At 36.6% G+C, this 20,517-nt stretch overlaps 1 protein-coding gene across 4 annotated transcripts in view; it reads left to right on the top strand.

The window, feature by feature from the left end:
- The window catches only part of WNK3 (WNK lysine deficient protein kinase 3), a 162,747-nt gene extending 143,437 nt beyond the window's left edge, over positions 1-19,310 (top strand). For all 4 annotated transcript variants that reach the window (XM_074323555.1, XM_019710840.2, XM_074323556.1 and 1 more), the window contains exons 22-23: positions 9,692-9,894; positions 13,785-19,310. In XM_074323555.1, coding sequence (XP_074179656.1) covers positions 9,692-9,894; positions 13,785-14,117 — 536 coding nt within the window. In that variant the 3' untranslated portion in view covers positions 14,118-19,310. The remainder of the gene's footprint in view (positions 1-9,691; positions 9,895-13,784) is intronic.
- Positions 19,311-20,517: the final 1,207 nt, after the last annotated feature.

Here is a 20,517-nt window from a genome sequence, read left to right as displayed (position 1 = left end):
TTAGTTGCAGGGGGCGCAGCTCACCATCCCATATGGGAATTTAACTGGCAACCTTGTTGTTCAGAGCTTGCACTCTAACCAGCTGAGCCATCTGGCCGCCCCTCCAGAAGCTCAGTGGCAGTTCATTGTCGTCAATCTGGTTGTGGAGGGCACAGCTCAGTGGCACATGTGGGAATCGAACCAGCAAACCTGTTGTTCAGAGCTCACGCCCTAACCAACTGAGCCATTCGGCCGCTCCAGAGAATATATTTTTCATGGTTTTGATTCCTCTCAATTTGTTAAGGTTGGTTTTATGAGCCAGGATGTGGTCTATTTTCATGAATGTTTCATGTGCATTTCAAAATTACGTATGCCCTGTTGTTGCTTGGTCTATAAATCTAAGTTAGATATAGATGTGTGAATGGTATTGTTCAGTTATTCTGCATCCTTGTTCGATTGCTGTCTACTACTTGTGTTTACTGAGAGAATATTGTAGATATGTTCATTTCTTCTTTCAGTTCTGTCAATTTTTGCCTGATGTATTTTGTGCTATTTTGTTAGTTGTACATAAATTTAACATTGTTGTGTATTCTTGGTGAATTGACCCTTTTATCATTTAGTGTCCATCTTTATTCTTATTTTTGTTTGCTTTGATGTCTACTGTATCTGGTATTAAATACTCATGTCACCTTTCCTTTGGTTAGTGTTTGCATGGTGTATCTTTTTCATCTTTTTATTTTTAACCTGCCTATATAATTATACTTGAAGTGAGACAGCTTATGATCATGTTTAAAAATATACCCATTCTGGCAATCTCTCTCTTTCAATTCTTTTTAAAGCATTTACATTTAATGTAATGATTGATATGTTTGTATTTTGGTCTACCGTATTTTAAATCTGTCTTCTGTTTGTTCTGTTTTGTGTTTAATTAATGTTTATTGGGGTGACAGTGAGTGGTAAAGTTACATAGGTTTCAGGTGTACAATTCTGTAATACGTCATCTGTATATTGCATTTTGTATTCACCACCCAGCGTCAGTATCGCCATATATTTGATCCCGTTTAGTTTCATCTACCACCCTCCTTCCCCCTTACCCTCTGTTAACCACTAAACTATTGTCTGTGTCTATGAGTTTTTGTGTGTTTGTCTTCTTCTTTTGTTCTTTTCAGTTTTATATTCCACATATCAGTGAAATCATATGGTTCTCGACTTTTTCTGTGTGACTTATTTTGCTTAGCATAATTGTTGTTTTTTTATTCCATTTTTTATCCTTTCCTACCTCCGTTTGATTTTTAAATATATATTAGTATTCCATTTTGATTCATCTATTATGTTTTTTCTACATTTCCTTGTATATTTTTAATGGTTGTTCTTAGGATTATAATATTCATACTTATCTTTTCAGTCTACTGAAAAGCCAGTCTTTTACCATTTCAGTAGGAATGTGGATACTTTATGTCCATTTAGGTTTCTTCTTTATACTTGCCTTATGTATTACATATACATATGTGGAAAACTCCATCACACAGTGTTATAATTTTTATTTTTGCTTCAGTTTCAGAACTCAAAAGCAGAATACATTTACATAGATATCTATTATTATTTCTGTTTGTGTTCTTCATTCCTGCTCTTTCATGTTTCCCACTGGCATAATTTCCCTCTGTTTGAAGGTCTTCATTCAGTTATTCTTTCAGAGCAGGACTACTGTTGACAAATTTTCATACCTTTTTCATCTAAGAATGTCTTTTTTCACCTTCACTACTAAAGAATATTTTTGCTCAATATAGATTTCTGAGTGCACAGATATCTTTTAGTATTTCAAAAATACTATGCCACTTCTTTCTGTCTTCAATGGTTTGTGACGAAAAATCCACAGATATTTAAATCATTGTTTTCCTATATGAAATGCATTGTTTTTCTCTGGTTGCTTTCAAAATTTTTTCTTCTCTTTAATTTTAAGCAATTATTACTACATAGGCACCACTTTCTTTGTGTGTATTCCTATTGATTCACTGAGCTTCTTGAATATGTAGGTTTATGTCCTTTGACAAATTCAGGAAGTTTTCTTCAAATATTTTTTTCTTATCACACTGTTTTTTTCATTCACCTTCTGAGACTCTGATGATACAAATTTTAAACCTTTTGCTATTGTCCCATACGTTTTCCTTAGTTTCCATTCATATTTATTTTGTAATCTTATTTATTTCTGTTAAAATTGAATTTTCTTCTGTCATCTCCATTCTGTTATTGAGTTCATCCAAGGAGGGTTTTTGTTGTATTTTTTGGTTCTCAAATTTCATTCATCTTCTTCTCTATATTTATGTCTTTGCTGAGACTTCTTATTTTTATCATTAGTTTCAGTAGTTTTATGACTACTTATTTTTTGTGACTACTAGCAATTTATAATACCTGTTTTAAAGTGTTTGTCAGATGATTCCAACATCTTCATCATCCTTGAATTAGTGTTTGTTGATTGTGTTTCCCCATATAAGTTGAAATTGTCCTGGTTCTGTGTATGCCAAGTCATGCTAGATTTTATTCTGCACATTTTGATATTCTGTTATGAGACTCTGGTGTGTTTTTAAAATCCTCTGTAGATGTTGATGTTTTCATTACAGGAAGTAATTAACTCAGTTATTTTTACCTTATGAGTGCCAACCTGTCTCCTCTGGTTTGTTGTTCCAATGTCAGTTCAGTTGCATTTCCTCTGTAGTGCTCTTCAGAGCTGCCCCACACGTGGGTCTCCCAGTGGTCAGTCTCATTCTTGGGCAGTTGTCTGTTAATGCAGTTCTCAGATCTTAGATATGCCAAATAGGATCAGATTCACGTATGTGCCGCTTAGTGGTAAACCCAGGAGTTCAAAAATAACTTCTCATTTCCTCCTTCCCTGCAATATCTCTAGTACTTTCTGAGTCCCAGTGACTCCTTTTTCTGTTCCTCAGCCAGAAATCTGGGATTTTCGTTAATCTCTTTAATCTACCACTATGCACATGTCCAGGACCAACCTTTGGGAGATTAGAGAGAACAGTAAACAGTGATTGTCCTCACCCTCATAGGACCATAGCTCCACTAATCAGGGAGGAGGGATCCTCTTCTTTAGAATTTGGTTTCTAGGAGCTTCCACTGTGGCTCTGGACTCTGCCACCACAAGATTCCTTGGGAGTCAGGGGAAAGAGTATGGGGAAAATAAGAAAAAAAAACAGAGTTCTGTACTTACAAGAGCTTTAGAAGTTCCCTTTTCCATTTCTCATGCCAGAAGTAGAGGATTTCCTCTGGAGATCTCTCTTTGAACACCCTGGTACCCACATCTAGTTTAGCCATGGGATACCAGATAGGTAAAATTGGTAAACTCACTCTTTTTGGGGGTAGGTTCTTTGAATTTTTGTCTTATTCCCTAGTTGCCTGCTACTGTTTACTATTCAGAATGCTCAAATAGCTTCTCCATGCATTCTATTTAGCTTTTATTGATGGACTAAATATATGAAGCCTGTGTTCCCTGTAGTGTGTAGCCACTAACATCTCTGCTTAATTTTGTATCCTAGTTTTTACTTTTAAACCTAGTTTCCTGGGAGTGGCCCATATATCTGCATTGTTTAGTGTTCAGTCAGAGGTTGCACTTAAACACCTGAAGCCAGAAGGGCCTCCACTTTCTGCTGATGAATCTGTGTATAGGCCAGAAAGCTCATTCAAACTTGACGCCGTATTCTAGTCTGACCCAGCTTTTATTTTCCCCTGAGATCTCTTCTGCCTCCTCTTTGCATGTTCAGACTCTGTAAGCCAGTGATGTGTGTATGTTTTGGGCCCTCAAGTCTATACTGTGTATGTGATGATTTTCCAGTCAACTTGAGATATGTGGAGAATTGATCAAGTCCCCGATGGCTGTCTCACCTCCCAGGTCTCCCTCTTAACTTCAGGTTAACAGAGTCACTACTTCTAAAGCTCCAAATCAAGTGACTTTCCTATGGCGGTGGCGCTGTCAGTGAAACTTACTGTTTTCTTAGCCTTCCCTATCTTGGTTGAATTTCTGGGCAGAAAGAGCTGCGGCAGGGGGTGACAAGAGCAATCCTGGACAAAAACACCACAGATTGCACAGTTAGTTCTTCCCTGAAGTTAAGGAGTAATCATGAATAAATGCTTCTGATTTTGTTGTATGCCTTTGTACAAATTCCATATTACTGTAAGGTTATTTTCGAGAGATTTGTCCAGTTTTAATAATGCTTTTGGGGGAGAGGATTCAATAATCTCCTCACTCTGTCATGGTGAAAGCCCGAAATTTTCTAGCATTTAGTATCTGTCTACTGTACTTTTGTTAAATTAACTTGTTAATATGTTTATATGGGTTCCTAACCAGACTTAATATAAAAATATTATCTTATTAAGTGGGAACTAAATTATCTTCATTTTTTTCTTTCTTTTAAGAATTTATCAAGGCCAAGTTTGCCAAGATAGGGTTCTCTATACATACCTTCTACTGGTTTTGTCACTTTACTGCTTAGCACAGGAGCAGGTGATTTCATATTTCTAATTCTAATATCTCTTTTTCCAAACTTGCTGACATTTCATATTTTCCCATTTGGCCTAAATTGGTGGATATATTAGTTGGCTGTAGTGCAGCATTTCATAAACTGTCAGCAAAGAGTTAATAGGTGTTGCATGGTCAAATGAGAAATGCAGGATTCAATCATAAAAACCAAATTTTTTCACTGTAGAACCTCTTAAATCCTTTAATGTGCTAATACAAATTGAGGATTTCTAAGAAAGGAAATAATATACAGCATTTCCCAAAACAGTTTTAACAGACAACCCACTTTTCACAGAACACATTTTAAGAAGCACTGCCTTAACATACATACAGAGATTCACATCCGCTCCTCACTGCCCATAATTACACCTATTTTGTGAGAAACACGAACTCGTGGTATTGCAGTATAATGGTATCCACAGTGTAGGTGTGTAGTGTACCTTATGAGTACCGTGATAAGCTATGCAGAAAAGAGTTAACATACCAGGCACAAAACTGCTATTTTTAGAAAGATCTGCTTGCAAAGCTTGCTCTTGGCTGATGTGTATGAACTTGGTTTCACTCTCTTCCCTAACTGATAAGTGTAGTTCACTTTGCCTAGCTTGTTGGTGCAAATAATGTGATTTATGCTGAACACCTGTTTACCTTCTTAGAGTCTGGAATTTGGGTATATGCTAGGTAGAAGGTTACTACGTGACTAGTCCCCAATAAAAACCACTGAGTCTCTAATGGGCTTTCCTGGCCAGAAATTTGCATATGTGTTGCTACATTTTTTTTGTTTCTGAGAGAAAGGAGCATACTCAAGTGTGTCCCCTCATGATAGAAAGAGAGCATAAGGAATTCTGTGCACAAATTTCTCTAGACTCCTTTGTCTTTTTCCCTTGCCGATCTTATCGTGCCACCTTTTGTTATGATGTACATGAATGTAACTATATGCTGAGAACTGTGAGACCTTCTGTTGAATCCATGAATCTGTGAGAGGTCTTGGGGATCCTGAAATATAAGTGCATTACATAAACTCAATCCTCTAAACAACGCTAAGGTAGGTAGAAATTAGTGCCTGTCTCTTATAAACAAGGAGACTAAAGTTAATGAGGTTAAGCAACTTCCCTAGGAACTCGATTCATAAGAGAGAGAATCCAAATCTGTCTGACTCCAAAGCCTTGGCTCTTGCGGTTATACTGAGTTGCCTCCCAGCACCAGAAATTGTGTCTGCAGTGGGTTGAGAAGAGGCAATGGAAGATCATCCAGGGTGATAGTGGTCTGAGACTGCTTCATACGGGAGGTAGGATTTGACTTAGCTTTGAAGAATAAACGGACAGGATTAAAATTGATGAAGTGGAGTGGGAACAGTACTGTCAATAGAAATACATGATATAAAGGCATAAAATGTTAAAATGCAAGATTTATTTGGGAAAAAGAATATAACAGTTTGATGAAATGGAGGGTTTGCATTAGGTTTTTCTTCCATACTTAAAAAAACAAACAAACAAAAACTTGGCAACTGTCACAGATGGTCTGTGCTACAGTTTGGTATAAGATGATGTATCTGATCTAACACATAATTATATATTTAAGCTTAATAAATGAGATACCGTGTTTTCACCGAAAATAAAACCTAGCCGGACAATTAGCTCTAATGCATCTTTTGGAGCAAAAATTAATATAAGACCCGGTATTATATTATATTATATCATATTATATTATATCCGATCTTATATAAGACCAGGTCTTATATTAAAATAAGACTGGGTGTTATATTAATTTTTGGTCCAAAAGACCCATTACAGGCTGCTGGTCTGGCTAGGTCTTGTTTTCGGGGAAACACAGTATTTGTTCCTTCACTGGAGATGGCATAGGATTAGATGAATTTGCAGAAAGATAACCAGAAGAATGATATTTTTATTATAGACTGACTTGTGTATCTTTTGGTTTTAAGTCTTAGAAAAGTAGGAGTTACAACAAGATTGGTGTCATTTTGGCACATCATAGTGGCCCAAAATTAGGAAACCTTAGTTTTATAAAACACTTTGTATATGTGAATATGTTCCAAGTAATTCATCAAGCTCTTCTTTCTTAAGCATTTTTTTACTAATATGTTCCCATTTAATATATAATTTCCTTGAGTCTTAAGTTTTCAGTAGTACAGGATTCATAGAGAATCACAGACTGTGTATAAGCAGTCAGTGAGATTTTCATGTTCCTCCTTATTAAACAATTTCCTCATCCATTTCCCAGTTTATTGGATGGCTTGGCGTGGTACAATGGAAAGCACACTGACCTAACAGTTAGGATATCTGGGTTCTAGTCCCGTATATAACCCTGGCTGATTTCCTTCTGGATCCCCGTCTTCCCATCTAAAAAACCGAGTGATAGCTGATGAATATATATATATATATATATATATATATATATGATATATATCTCACAGGCCTATTATTAGGTTTCAAAGAAAGAAAAGTACTCTGATATATATATATATATATATATATATATATATATATATATATATGGTATATATCTCACAGGCCTATTATTAGGTTTCAAAGAAAGAAAAGTACTTTGAAAGTGTTAATGTGGAGGCTTCTTGCATTATCTTTTGCATATTCTGTATGTTTTCACAATTGAAAAATGTACCATAGCAAATATACAAGAAATTTTCACATGCTTATTTAAATAAATCCCTGGAATGTTATTGTGCTTCAACTTCACAACTGTATTTCCTAAAATTCATTTTAGACCCACTCTGGCAGTTTTGGTTTGTAATCAGTCAGAGTAATTGGAACTTTAGGAATCTTTTCTATGAGAATGATTTAGTAAGCTTGTATAATAGTGCTAAATAATTCAAAGACAGTGTGCTGTTCAGGTTAGGAAACTTCACTGATGGGGACACCTATAATTGATTTTGTTCTTCTATTTGGACATCTTGTGCTCCAGACCTCATGTAGCTCACAAACCATCTGCATCCTTGTTTCTGCTGTCTAGACACGTTCTTTTTATCATTGACAAACAGAAATACCAGTTAAAAAAATTAAATGAGATTCTAGTTTTCTGAAGTTGTTGCAAGTTAGTGTGGTATACTGAAAAGAGAATGAGTCCTTGTCTAGGCTTTCTAGGTTCAGGCCTGGCTCTGCTTGTGTTACTGCAGACTCAAAGGGTCTCCTTGCCTGCGTGTAACCTAGGCCCCCCCAAAAAAAGACTGGCATGAGTTTGCAGTAAAGAAAGAAAAGGTTTATTTAAGGAGTTGGTGCCAAGATGAGCTATGGGAGTTGGGGTCATGGGCTCTACTGACTGGTTGGGGCTAAGGCAGGGAGAAATTCGTCATGGCTTCAGGTCCTGGTGTCAGTAATGGCATTGTTCGGTCTGGTTTCCAGGGATAAAGTCCATGGGCCGTTCTCCTTTCATGAGTCCGGAGCTGAAACATAACTGAAGTCAAGGTGTTGTCTTGGACTAAAACCTTATTCTAATTTGATGTTTGGTTATGGTGTCTTGTTTGTGGTTGATAGACCTGAAGCTTTATTCTTAAGTGAGTTTGATGCTGACCCGAACCTAATATCCTAAGGGCTTAGTGATTAAAAGGAGTGGATATACAGTATACCTACAGGTGGGAGGACCTGGGGGAAAGCATGCAAGTGAGTCATAGTTCTGTGGGCTAAACAAAGCTAGCTTGGATTAGAGCAGAATGCATGCTAAAGAAATGAAGTTCATGTGCAGTTACACTGGTAACTGTAAAAACTCAGTCATGTCAATTTACTTTTCCTGGACCTCATTTCCCCATTATAAAACAAGTGGTTTAGATTAGACTTCTAAGGTTCTTCCTACTTTTAACATTCTGTGACCGTTGTTTCTTTGAGATCTGCAGAGTTTAAAAACATTTGTAGGAAAAAAAAAACCAAAAACCTTTATGTGAATGTCTCCAGTAGAGCCAAATGCTGTGGATATCCCTATAAGACTGCTTTACGCCCTAGAGGAAAATTTTTCCTCAGGCAACCCCACAAAGATTCGTACTCACCTAAGAATACCTCAGCAAAGGCCAGCAAGAGCTTACTGGACACCTCTGGAACTGATGCTTTCCAAGACATGGGCCTCTCTCTGTCTCTGTCTCTCTCTCTGTCTCTCTGTCTCTGTCTCTCTGTCTCTGTCTCTCTGTCTCTGTCTCTCTCTCTCTCTCTCTCTCTCTCTCTCTCCACCCATTCCAGAGCACCCTGCCCCTCTCTTCGGGGCTCCTGCTGGCTTCTCCAGGATCGGCTGCGTTACTGCATTAGATGACTCCCGGCACCCATCTGTGCCAGTCTGGATTCGGGGATCTGAACAACTACCATCATTTGGCTATTCCAGTTGAGGAAATGTCCTTTCTCTTTCGGAACTAAAGACAGTTCAGTATCTCATTTAACCAGAAAAGATTTTGTTCAGACTCTCTGTAAGCAGTCCAATTAAAAAGCCAAAATTAGAAACAGCAACCCATTTTTTTCTTTCCTTTACCTGGGTTATCTCAACCCTTATCCACCTGGAGGATTTTCTAAGAGCAGCTTAAATAAAGCTATGGCCTAGTACTTAAGGTAAGGAGTCCCAGAGCCTTCTGAGAGAAGACTCCCCAGTATACCCAGTGCAGAGCAGAGAGCTGCTGGGGCACAGTGGGCCCTTGCTTGTACCTAACACGAGGTCCAAGTCCACAGGGTGACACTGGGGTGGGCTTCTTTGAAATCCTGCTGACTGAGCCAAGTAAATACCAACATAAGAAATGTCCAAACCCGTAAAGATTTTTTATAAGAGTTTATTTGAACCAAACGGACAACATATGTGGGGGCGCAAGACCGCAAATGTTCCCCTGTGATGGTTTTTTAAAACTCTTCTAAGTATCTATCGGAGGAAACTGATGAAAAGATTAAGGTTTATACTAATTTTTTAGAGATACTATTTATTATATTTGATAATAACTTGATATATTTGACTTATACCCTAGGTGACCATATAATTTGCCATCCAAACAAGAGGAAAGTTTTGAGAGTGAAAGGGATACTGTTAATAATTACTCCAGGACAACAGCTTTAAACCAGAACTGCCCTAGATAAACTGAAATATCTGGTTACTCTGTACCCTATGTGTAGTTCTGTCAACTGCATTGTTGTCCAAAGAAGAGTATTTATCAATTTTAATTCCTTCTCATGGTCTCTCTGTTTTTTCTTGTAGATGTACAGTGTGTGGAGGGTAATGCAGCATCACGCCGGCAACCTCCAGCTAGTAAAAAGGGGATGTTCACAGATGACTTACACAAACTGGTGGATGACTGGACAAAGGAAACAGTAGGAAATTCTCTTATAAAGCCAAGTTTAAACCAACTTAAACAGAGTCGACACAAACAAGAGACAGACAACTGGAACAGAGTATATGATGTAAGTCGTTTATATCCCATCCTGTTTATTGATGAGAACTGAAACCATAAACGTTGGTTCACTTCAGCCTATGGTTACAGTCGCTATGAGAGTGCGGTGTGACTTCACAACATGTAGACTTGTATCCTTGTCTAGATTAATTATGTCTTTGAGCAAATTATCTTTTAGACTGCGAGTCAACAAACTTTTTTCTGGGACGGGACCAGTTAGTAAATATTTTCAAGTCATGCAGTTGCAACTACTCAAATCTGTCATTGTAATGCAAAAGCAGACATAGACAGTACATACATGAATGGGCATGGCTGTGTGCCATTAAAACTCGATTTGCAAAAAGAGGTGGCAGGTCTTCGATTGCTGACCCTTGTTTTAGACTATTATAGATGAAAAAAAAAGCCATCAAGTATTAAAAAAGAAATAATCTTGAGAGAGGGTTAGTTAATTCCATCCTGTGGTGCAAGAAGAGGTTGAGAAAAAGCTATGTTATGTTGTACGTCAGTATTCTTAGAGCCAGTAAATGATCTTATTTGTTCAGTATGAAAAAGAATTATAAAGCTTTTTAAGCTAGAATATTATAAAACGTATCTTAAGTTTATGGACAAGATACTTAGTTAATTGCATATGGCCCTAGTCAGGTATACGTGCAGTTGAAATGTAGAAAGATGTCCACAATGCATTCTGGAATGGAGAGAATACAGGCTTTTATAGAATAGTATATAGTATTTACATGTAATTGTATATATTAGATATATGTGTATATGCATAGAAATATGAAAAGCCATTAACACAAGGCTAGATGGTGGAATTTGGGCCTTTGTACTTTTCTGTAAGTATTATTTTTTCAAAACGAATAAATCTATTAAAATGTGGATCAGAACTTAGAATCTGAACCCTCGTAACTGAAAGAGATATATCTCTGTGTGTATGTGTGTGTCTGTTATGTCTGTGTACACATATCTGTGTGTATATATAGTCATTGCATATAGTTTGGTAAAGAAAGTCTGAAAATACATTTAGTGTTAACGTTGAAGAAAAATTTTAGAAAGCCAAGATTTCCCAAACTTATACGCAGTTTATCAGTTTGGAGGCTTTGTATATTTATCTTATTCTGGCACCAATTTATACACAGATAGTATCACTACTGTAAAAATTGAAATCCTTTCGAGGCAAATTTCAAGGTATGAATATGAGACATCCTCTGAGTCCTTTGTGAATGGAAGTTTTCATTGACTAGTAGGAGGGTGGTTTATTGCAGTATACTGGAGGGTGCTTGGAGGAAGAGTGAGTAAAAAATGGAGAATCAATGAAGGTGGTGAAGGTCTTTAAACAGACTTGCGTTCCAGTGTTAGCTCAGTCATTTACAAGTTGTGTGACTTTAGACATGTGATTTGTGCCTCAATTTTCATGTCTTTAAGACGGGTAATACCTACCTGCCCTGCAGGATTGCTGTGAGGATTAAATGAGGTAATGCTTATAAAGTTGCCTAGGTTCAGATGCTTATATCCTTGTGTGGGGAGTCCATCTCACTATCGAATGTTCTTGCATGTTACTGTTCTGAAGCCTTACATAAAAAATGTTGTCATGATTATGTGCCAGGTCCTTTACTATGTTCCAAGTCCTCTGCTAGGCACTGGGTTTGATGAACAAAAACAGTTATGTTCCTTATACTCATAAAACTTACAGTCTGGTGGGACAGTTAGACATGAACAGACTTGTATAAATAAACAAAAAATTCCAGCCTTAATAAGGACTACAAAGGAGCGATATAGGATACTATACAGTAAGGGACATTTGACCTAGTAGAGGGAAGTCAAGGAAAGCTTCCCTGAGAAAACAATGATTGAGCAGAGATCTGAAGGATGAGAAGGTGTTAACTGGGTGCAAAGTAGAGGGAACATGATTCCAAGCAGAAAGGACAGCATGAGCAAAAGCCCTGTATGGGGAAAGGGAGCATGAAGGGACTGAAAGTAGGCAGTTTGGCTGAAGTGAACAGAGCAGAGAAGAGTTGGTACGTAGTGAGTCTAAGGAAGTCAGAAGTGGGTGGTGATGATAAGGAACTTTGTCTTTATTTTAAAGGAATATGGATAGCCATTGAAGCCCTAAGGTTGACATGATCAGATTTGCTTTTTGAAAATATCACTTCTGACTTAAAGCAAGAAGAAAGGATTATTAGGGGTAAGGGTAGATGTTGGTAGACCAACTTTAAGAATTAGTCACAGTAGTTCAGATAAAGAGGAATTTACATAAAGAGAAGTGAACAGATTCCAAGAAGTATTTAAGAGATAAAATGGACCATATTTAGTGATGCAGCAGATGTACGGCAGAGGGGAGGTGTCGGGGTTAGGTTTCTGGCTGGTATAACTGGTTATCACTCCATCATACCAATCAGCAAGATGCGGAACATGAGCAGGCAGTGTGTTTGGGTAGAGGAAAGGTCGTATGTTTGGTTTTGGTCATTTGAATCTGAGATGCCTTTGAGATATCCAGGAGATGATTAAACATAAGTCATCTTCAATTCAGTCTTATTTTAAAATAAAAATAACATTGTTATTGTTTGTTATAGAATTTAACCAGTGCAGAAAAGTACAAATTTTAAAATCCTACCACCCAGAAATAATTGTCACTCAACTTAGATAAATACCATTTCAGGTATCTTTCTATTTCTGTATATGGATATGTGGAAATAACTTTATAAGAATGCCATCATATAATATGTGCTGTTTTGAATCAGAAGTATAAATTTAATTTTACTTTAATAGAACAAAAACGCTGATAAGAAGGGATTGCTGAACTTAAAATAAATGTTTTTTTTCCCACCTCAAGAGATATTGTCATTCATTCTTTAGTCAAGCTAACAACCTTTATCGTAACTTTAGTTTGAAACTTTAGTTCAAAGGGTTTTAGCTTCACTGTTCAGTTTAGAAGAACTAAGCATTTGGGACTGATACGAAGGTTTCCTTTAAGTGAGTATTATTTATTTCCATTAGACTTATTATTCCCATGTGCATAAGATTTCAATAATCTCCACCGTGTTTCCTTGAAAATAAGACCTAGCTGGACCACCAGCTCTAATGTGTCTTTTGGAACAAAAATTAATATAAGACCCGTTCTTATTTTAATATACTATAGGACCTGGGCTTTTATTAATTTTTGCTCCAAAAAATGCATTAGAGCTGATGGTCCAGATATTTTCGGGGAAACACGGTATACATATACATAATCATATTACAATATGATAAGAAGAGTTGGGCAGGAATAAATTTTCTCAATATTGTCCAAAACATAATTGTCTTGAGTTGAAATTTCCAAAAATATAGAATATGTCAGATTTTATTTAAGATACTGAGAAGGGGGTAGGGAGGTGACATTTATTGAGCACCTACTATATGCCAGGCTCTTTCCCCTGTGCCACACTAAATCGTGCTTCTCTGTCTCTAAAGAATTATGTAGTATAGTAAGATAGGCTATTGTCTGTAGTGCTGAATGAGAGAATTCCTGGGGCTGACAGAAGGAAATAAAAATAGAAGAGTGCTAGCATGAGGAAAGGAAACACTAAACTGAACAGAGATTTAGCAGGGGCCCTGGAGTTAGCTGGAACTGTTTAAATCCTCTCCTCACTATTAACTTGCTTAGTGTGTTAGGAGTTACCAATTTGGAACTTCTGTGTCCTTATCTAAAAATGCCTCCCTTGCAGGGCAGTTATGAAGATGAAATGGATAAGGTATGGATAATTATGGATAATGGATAACTGTGCTTAGCTCACAGCAAGGTGCTGCAGGAATGGTAGCTACTCATAGTAATAATGAGAATAGTAAGACAAGAATAGGGAAGAATATAGATGGGTAAAAATGCATCTACCAAATAAACTGATCTTTTGTTTTTATTTTTGTTAGAATACTCCATCTACTATGGGCTACACACCAACGTGGATTTCTTCTCTGTCCCAAATCCGTGGAGCTGTCCCAACCTCCTTGCCACAAGGACTCTCACTCCCTTCATTTCCTGGGTCATTATCATCATACGGAATGCCCCATGTTTGTCAGTATAATGCTGTGGGGGGGCCAGGATATCCAGTAGTACAATGGGTAGGAATTTCAGGAACACCACAACAGTCTTTAGTAATTCCTACCCAACCCGGGGGACCGTTCCAGCCGGGAATGAATTTACAAGCGTTTCCAGCGTCATCAGTGCAGAATCCATCCACGATCCCTCCTGGTCCCAAATGAAACAGAGTAGATGATGAAGAAAAGGGAGATTTTTTTCAGAGTTATTTTCAGGACACCGGAGATATTATACTTTTTTCTTTTTGAGTTCTGCCATATTTTCCCTCATTTGAGTTTACTTTCCACTGTATTTTTTTTTTTTGTTCCAGTGTAGTATTTGATATAGTTCATTGTTCTGTAGAAACGTGCAGGTTGTACGTGGAACACTGCACACAGAAATGTTTTTTCACTTCAAATCCTATCCTCTTTGATACTTGATTTTTTAAAAATACTGTTCAGAATGCTTTAATAAGCTCGGCTTGAGCATTACCATTTCCAGGACACTTTCCATGCATTGCTGAAAACCCCTCATTTTTTTACTGCTGTCTGCAGGTGGATGATACTTTTCTTTAAAATATATAAGAACTATTTAAATTGATCTTCCCCAAACGTGGATGAAGTGAGACCCTCCAACAGCCGGAGTCTTACAGGATTCTTCACGCGTTTATCTTAGGTTTACCTTTCAAAGAAGGCAGGGTAACACTACAGGAAACGTTTTGCTATATTAAATTAGAATAACTTTGCCACCCAATATAGACCACGAGCCCTTTTTAATGTGATTTTCTTCCCGTCGTCACAGCAGTAGAAATGAAGCCTTGTTTTAGGTGAGGCGGAGAGAAAGGAAAAAAACAGAACTGTAACAGTTCCTTGATTCTGCAGATACTGTAACTGCTTTAAGGATTTCAATAGTAATTCAAAGCAGCTATCTCCTTGTTTCTCATGTGCACACTGCATTGGTCTCTGAGCATCTGAGAGGCACTGGTTTGGCTTGCATTCTTTTGCAAGGGATATAGTGCAGCTGATATGAATCTCATTTGGGGTGGGGGAATCTTTGTATTCCTAACAAAGAGGATTCAAGTTACACCTCTATTGATCCATTCTTCTGAAGTGAAATTTACTTGACAGTAGGTTTTGTAGGTTTTGAGACTTACACACGAAACACTGGCTTTACAGGGTTCTAAGAGATGTGGGGTATACACTGTCCTGCAGTGAAATAGTAGGCCCTGAAAGGATACTATTTAAATTGCCCTTAGCTTTTGTTGGGATTGCCATTTTTTAGTTGTTATAATTTCATGTTAGTATCTATAGCATCTTATTTTAGAACTTAGGTGATTTTGGCAGCCTCTTTAGAATCTGAGAGAGATCACTGTCAAGTTGCACTTTACTGGGTTTTATCCAGTTATAGGAGGAGGGGAGGCAATGTCAAAATTTACACTTTTGGTTTTCAAGAAAGTTAATTATAATCTTAAGAGGATGGCTACAGAGTTACCTAATGCTCAGTCTGTGAAACCCAAATAGAATTCTTAAATGGTATTTACCACCACCCCATATACATGTTTAAAATACTTTTCACTCTGAAGATTTCAAGGTTGTTTCTAGTACACATTTACCTTAATAACGAGTTCTGTACTGGTAAACATTCCAAATTACCACCCAACATTTCCGTTAACAGATTTTCCTCCATATTCCTCTAAAAATTTTACCCCATGGGCTTGCCAGGTTCTTAATGAGAAAAACTTAATGGGTGTACTTTTTTTTTGCACAGTCTACTTTGTAACAGTACCCTTTTTTAAAAAAAAAATGTGTCTTATTCTGCTTACCTGAGGATCACATTCACCATTCTGAAGATTCTGTTGCTATCATTTGGGGCATCTAGGGCAGCATTTTGAGAATTGCTGTTGCTACAAGCCACATTTTCTTTTCCTAAAACACTCTGGTTTGAATGAGTCTTTCTAAATCTTATGTACAGATTCTTCAAATTTCTTCTCCAATATTGGTTAGCAAGTTAAAGTGATTTTAGGACATTAGTGTAATGCAAATGCTTGCATTGCAGTGTTTTCCATGTGTACAAAAACAATGTGCCTAAAATCCATAATTCTTTAAAATTGCTTGTGTTTCATTATAAGAGTTAGCTTTATGTGATTATACTGAGACTTATGACCTGTAAAATGAAAATACTGCAGGTTTTAAGATCACTTCTCTAATCCTTTTAAACAGTGTACCCAAGGATGAAGAAAAGCTCCATGGATGACATGCACAGTTACACTTAGTAATGGCTGCTCTATAGCACATGTCCCACATTTTGCCACCACCTGTTTTATGTATAATTCATCATTAGTTTGCCTGCAGACTTTTGCAGTGCCTTGTAATATTTAGAAACTTTTCAGATGTTTTGCTGGAAAGGAAAGTAGTCTTCTAAATTTTGAAGATGGTGAACAGTGTACTGCTATCTCCATGCTGACTGCAGTAGTTGGGTTAACATATATGTTATGTATACATTATGTATATATAACATGTGTAAGTTTAAAAATACAGAAAAAGTGATTTTGTGCAAAAATGAAGAAAACAGTGTTATTCACATCACTGGGGTTTTATTTATTTTTTTCTCATTACTTAAATGTTTGATTCAGATTATAGTCACTTTGACTGTAAATATTGGCTAGTTTTCTATCTAGGGGTTTTTCATTATTTCATAATTTTTACTAAATCATATAATAGTGCTGTTTTCATCCTTGCTGAGGTACTTTTCCTCCCCAGAAATGATTCTCGAGGTAAAACTCAAAAATTCCCTTCTTACTTAACAAAGAGCCTACTGTATAATAAGGGCCTTCTACCCATTTCCAAAAAACACAGAAACTGTCCTTTTCATTTTCCTTCTTGTTTAAGAGAAAAAGGTTGTATTAAACCATCCTGCTTGTAACATTTATTTGGTGGGTAGTCTGTATGTCCAGCCACCATGTTTACTTCTCAAAGTGCAAGTCTGATGAATAGTATTGTATCTCCATATGTGGCAATGTGAGCATTTCATCATGAAGTACCTGCTGCTATGTTTGTGAAGTTGGGTGTAACATCATAAGAATATGAAACCAGTATTGGTGTAAATCTAATGAAAATAGCCCTATGTATATTTGTAGCAGTCTTGAATCTCTATTTAAGGTAATTTGCTGTAATATAACAAATATCTCTTCTGTTTTTCATCCTTTTCTTGCCAATTTTATATCAAGCATTAATTCTAATGGTTTGACAGCAAAATTATCTGTGAAAGTTTAAAAGGCACTTTTCCACTGCGATTTTTGGATTGAGTATAGAGTTTATTGAGTGTACAGTATGATGGGATGATGTATCATTTTAAAATCCCAGATTTAATTCCAGTCCAGTTACTTTTATTTATCTACCTCGTTTTCAGTGCTGTTTTGGGGTGCACAAGTAAACACTGCCTGTGAAACTTGCTTTTTTTGCCTTGATTCTCACTCAGTATTCTTTCAGGTTATAAATCTGGCCTGCCTCCTCATCCCAGTGCTCTATGAGTGTGAGATGAGAGGAACCATCACTGCTGCCAATGTGTGTTTAAGCGACGAGAGCCTTGTGCCTCTGAAATAAGCTTTGGGGATTTGGGGATGGAGAGCAGAGAAATATATCCAGCTGGTGGCAATATAGGACTTAGTTGTAGGTGTTAGTTGTAAAGTAAACAAATGCTAAGAAAGTACCTAAATTAGACAGTCCAGTGCCTGTAATTTTGCATCTGTTATTAGAGATGCACTTCTTATTTGTGTGCCTAAAGGGCTATGGGTTGAAATTGCTTTAACTACCACAGTGAAATATTTGACAAATCCTACAGCTGTGGCCAGTCGTTCAGCATATATTAGCATACTGCTAGATATTTGCAGTGATATTTTGTTACCTTAAAATAGCTGTATGCTTTTAGTTGAACTGTAGTTGGTGGTAACTGTTTATCCAATCTCTAAAGTTTATGGACAGCATTGACTTTCTTCTTTGCTGTCTTTTCTGAGTGATGAAAATGATGCATTCCTTTTTCCCCCAAAAAACTCAGCAAATGTTTGTAAACCACATGTTCCTTGTTTCACATGTTTACTGTGTGTAACACTACAGAATATTTAATGGTAGTAAATACTGTATTTCAGGCTTCCTGCACATGAAGATTCCTGAGGTATATTTGCCATCAGTTTGGGATTCAGTTATTTCATCTTCTCTTTGGTTCAGAAAAAATTTGAGGTATTTGAGATGGTGTGCAGGCCATTTTCTCAGATTGTTCATTTTGCAATCTATAATTTATTGCAGACTTGTTTTTACCCTTTTGGTATAGAGATGAACCAGAAAGGTAGGTGGGGGAAGTAGAAAGGCCATTGATTTGGTAAGTTTAATTTCTGAGATTGAAAGTATTTTGTGTTTTTTTAAATAAAAAACAGTCCAGGCTGTACAATGGTGACACTCAAATTGGTAAAACCCTTTGAAGTGAAATTAGTATGAAAGTTTTATGGCACCAAATGCTTTCAGGTCACTCTGGAAATAGTCTCTATGTGAAGGATGAACACAAACATTGGTCATGTCTTGATAGCCAACATAGGCAAGGGCCTGGGGTAGCAACTAGGTTCTACTGAAGTTATTTTCAGCTGAGATAGCTGGAAGAGTGTACAAACCAACAGCTCCCATTCTGGAAGGTTTTCTTTTAAATAAAAAAAAAACTCAAACAAAAAAGCTACAAGTCAAGCAAGAAGGGAAGAGAGAAACTGGGCTCTTGAGAAAAAAATGTGCCAGTGTAAAATAAACTCCTAAATGTGTGCTTGTCATCCTTCCACTTTTGTTTTTTTAAGTTGCAGTTCTTTTTCACTATAACTGAAGATTTCAGATTGAGGTTTGTGGTCCAGAACACACCCTCAGCAGACATAGTGACTGATGGGAAAGTGCAGTTGTTCAAGGTCTGTCATGCTCAATCATTTAAAGCTGTAATTTCTTTGATATGAATATGAAGCATGTAGACCTAGCACAGCATGGGAGTCACTCAGGAAGTTTATGCAATTAATAAACTTTCATGCATAATTTACTTTGAAGTAAGCAGAATTTCAGTCACTTCTCTACACTTAACATTTAGTTGTATATGTGAACTCTCCTTTCTTAATTGGGGAATGTAGCATTATATAGAATATTGTTAAACTTAATTTTAATCCTTCTTGACGTTAACTTTTTTTCTTTTTCTTTTCTTTTGGTAAACCAAGTGATCTGCCTTTAAGCAGTTGTCTTATTTTGTTCTTTGAAACTGTGATTTTTATTTTATTTTTACCCAACCATTGTAAGTATTTTGTTTTGTTTCCTGGAAATTTTGTTTTGAAACAGAAAATAAAGGTTGTGTTAAAATGAGTATGTTATCTTATTAAAATGCTGTCATATTTTGGGGTAGATGTCCAAGAGAGGGATTGCTGGGTCGTATGATAATTCTATTGTTAATTTTTTGAGGAACCTCCATACTGCCTTCCATAGCAGCTGCACCAGTTTACATTCCCACCAACAGTATATGAGTGTTCCCTTTCACCCACAACCTCTCCAACACGTGTTACTACTTGTCTAGTTGATAATTGCCATTCTAACAGGTGTTAAGTGGTCAAGTCAAGAACTGTATGACTTCACTCATGTGTGATATAAAACTGACAGCAACAAATGAACAAGACAAACAAAAACTCATAGACTCAGACGACAGTTTAGTAGTTACCAGAGGTTAAGGGGGCACTGGGGTGGTAGATGAGGGTAAAGGGGGTGAAATATATGGTGACGGAAGATCTGACTTCGGGTGGTGAGCACACAATGCAATATACAGATGATGTGTTTTGTGTATATATAGTGCAGAAATAATTGAGTTTTAAAAGGTTAAAAATTGCAAAAACAGCAATTACTTTTGCACCAACCTAATATATAAATATATATGTATATATATATAATGTATATTATATATATGTGTGTATATATATATAATGTATATTATATATATATATTTTATATATATATATATATATATAATATATATATAACACTTGAAACCGATATAATTTTAACCAATGTCACCCCAATAAATTTAATAATAAAAAAATGCTGTCATATTCACTGCAGTCATCTGGCTCATCATTTACCAAAATCTTCATTATCAGATTTTTAAAAAAGTTTAGTCCTGTAGATTATGTTGGCTGAACAAACTAACCAAGCTGTGTGCTAACTCTTGATTTATAACTCCAACAAATTTTGAGTTGAACCTCTTTTCCACACTTGTCAATGACCGATGATTGTCACAGTCACTATGGTATGATTTACTGAGTACCTACTGTGTTAGCTAGGCTTTTACCTGTGTTATTTTTAATTCACAAAACAATCCTATAAACTAGGTCTGTTACTATCTCCACTTTAAAGACAAAATTTGACGATCAGAGAGAGAAAAGAATTTACCAAAGTTAACACAGCTAAGTAAATGATGAAGCCTGGATCCAAATCCAGGTCTGTCTGGCTCCAAATCTCATGGGGAAAATCCTGGGCTATCCATCCTCAGATGTGCTGCATGAAAAATAATCCAAATGCATTT

This window comes from Rhinolophus sinicus, chromosome X, assembly GCF_036562045.2.
Source record: "Rhinolophus sinicus isolate RSC01 chromosome X, ASM3656204v1, whole genome shotgun sequence".
Lineage (NCBI taxonomy): Eukaryota > Metazoa > Chordata > Mammalia > Chiroptera > Rhinolophidae > Rhinolophus > Rhinolophus sinicus.
This window is presented reverse-complemented; position numbering and strand designations above follow the sequence as displayed.